General features: G+C 58.2%; 1 protein-coding gene across 1 annotated transcript in view; it reads right to left on the bottom strand.

The window, feature by feature from the left end:
- Window positions 1–1,560, bottom strand: part of PIP4K2B (phosphatidylinositol-5-phosphate 4-kinase type 2 beta) — a 19,158-nt gene extending 17,598 nt beyond the window's left edge. The window contains exon 1 of the mRNA XM_041402297.1: window positions 1,311–1,560. Within this exon, the coding sequence (XP_041258231.1) occupies window positions 1,311–1,490 (180 nt within the window). The 5' untranslated portion in view covers window positions 1,491–1,560. The remainder of the gene's footprint in view (window positions 1–1,310) is intronic.
- Window positions 1,561–1,566: the final 6 nt, after the last annotated feature.

Raw genomic sequence — 1,566 nt, forward strand, 5'->3', positions numbered from 1 at the left:
AAAAAAAAAAAAAAAAAAAAAAAAAAAAAAAAAGAAAAAAAAAGAAAAACAACCAAACCAAAAAAGGCCAATTGCCAGCAAACAAACCGTCACTATGAGGCCGGGGAATGAAACTCGGAAAAATCCCACAATTTCCATTTCTTCAGGGCTGCTGATGGCACCACTGATCAAAGGCTGATTAGAGTAATTATCCTGCTTCCTGGGCAAGGCTGGGAGCACTTGGAACATCCTTTGCCTCAAAGCCAGCACTGTGCTGAACCACACTTGGAAGCTTTCGCTCCAGCCAGGCAGGCCAGGAATGCAAGGAGGATTTTTTTTTTTAATTCTTGATGTGTTATTTGTTTTGGGAAAAAAATGAGCCCGAATCCCTTTCACTCTCTAGGAAACATCCACTAATCCACTGGAGAAATAGGTGTGTCTGAGCCCTAGCAGTGGATTAACTGAGGAAGGGATGAGGCTTCTGGCTTCTTTGGCTACCAAGAACAGCACCCAGCAGCCACATCCAAGGATCAGTCCTCATGCCTGCCACCATAAACCCGGGAGAAGTTTCCAGAGAAAACACAGGGATGGTCCTAGGAATTCCCAAAGGATCAGAGCTGAGCCATCACACACATTCCCAAGGGACCCTCTCACAACCTGGTCCCAGAGGAACTGAGGCCAAGAGGACACGCATGGCCCGAGTCCTACAATCAAAGGGGACAAACCCGGGCCAAACCCCTCATTTTTGGGGGATGGAGACGGGAGACGCATTGTCCAAGTGAGACACAGCACTGTCCCCTGTGGGCTGTGACACAGGGGAATCCCTCACTGGGACAGCCGCAGGGACAGTCCTGGTGGACACCCGGGGGCTGGCACAGGGGACAGGACTGTGGGTGCCAAATTCGTGTCCCCCCCCAGTGCCAGAGGGGGGATTGTGCCACAGCAACATCACCCAAAAAGGCATCAGTTCCCCTGCCCAGTCCCGGGAAAACGGGTGTGGAAAAGGTGTCGGGGTGGGGACACAGGGACGTGCCTGGCAGGGACACCCCGGCCCGCGGGTCCCCAAACCGCCGGGGGACACAGAGCCAGCAGAAAGGGACCAAGAGCCCAGGGAGGGAGAGCCCTGGATCAGGGGTGGGATGGACAGGGAGGGAAGGCTCGGATTCAGTAAAAAAAGCTGCTCTGGAAGGGATGGAAAAGGCCCAGGCCGGGGGGGAGCGGGGAAGGGTGGGATCTGAGGGGATGAGGGGGTTAAGGGGACGAGGCCCCGCTCCCGGGGCGCTGTGAGGGGCCCGGGTTTGGGGTGGGGGGGCCGCGCCGCCCGCTCTCACCGTGTGGTTCGCCCCCCACATAAGGACGCTAAGCAGCGGCTCCGAGGCCCGGAACAGCTTCACCTTCTGGCACACGAAGTGTTTCTTCTTGGTTTTGGTCTTGCTGGCGCTCAGGGCCGAGCCCACGGCGGCCACGGCTCCCGCCGCCGTCCCCGCGGCCCCCGCGCAATTGGCGGCCATGGCGGACCCGACCGACCCCCTCCCCGCGCCCCCCTACCAGCGCCTCCGCATGGTTCCGCCCGGCCCGGCTCGCCCC

This window comes from Onychostruthus taczanowskii, unplaced genomic scaffold, assembly GCF_017590055.1.
Source record: "Onychostruthus taczanowskii isolate IOZ18803 unplaced genomic scaffold, ASM1759005v1 scaffold197, whole genome shotgun sequence".
In the NCBI taxonomy this organism is placed as follows: Eukaryota; Metazoa; Chordata; class Aves; order Passeriformes; family Passeridae; genus Onychostruthus; species Onychostruthus taczanowskii.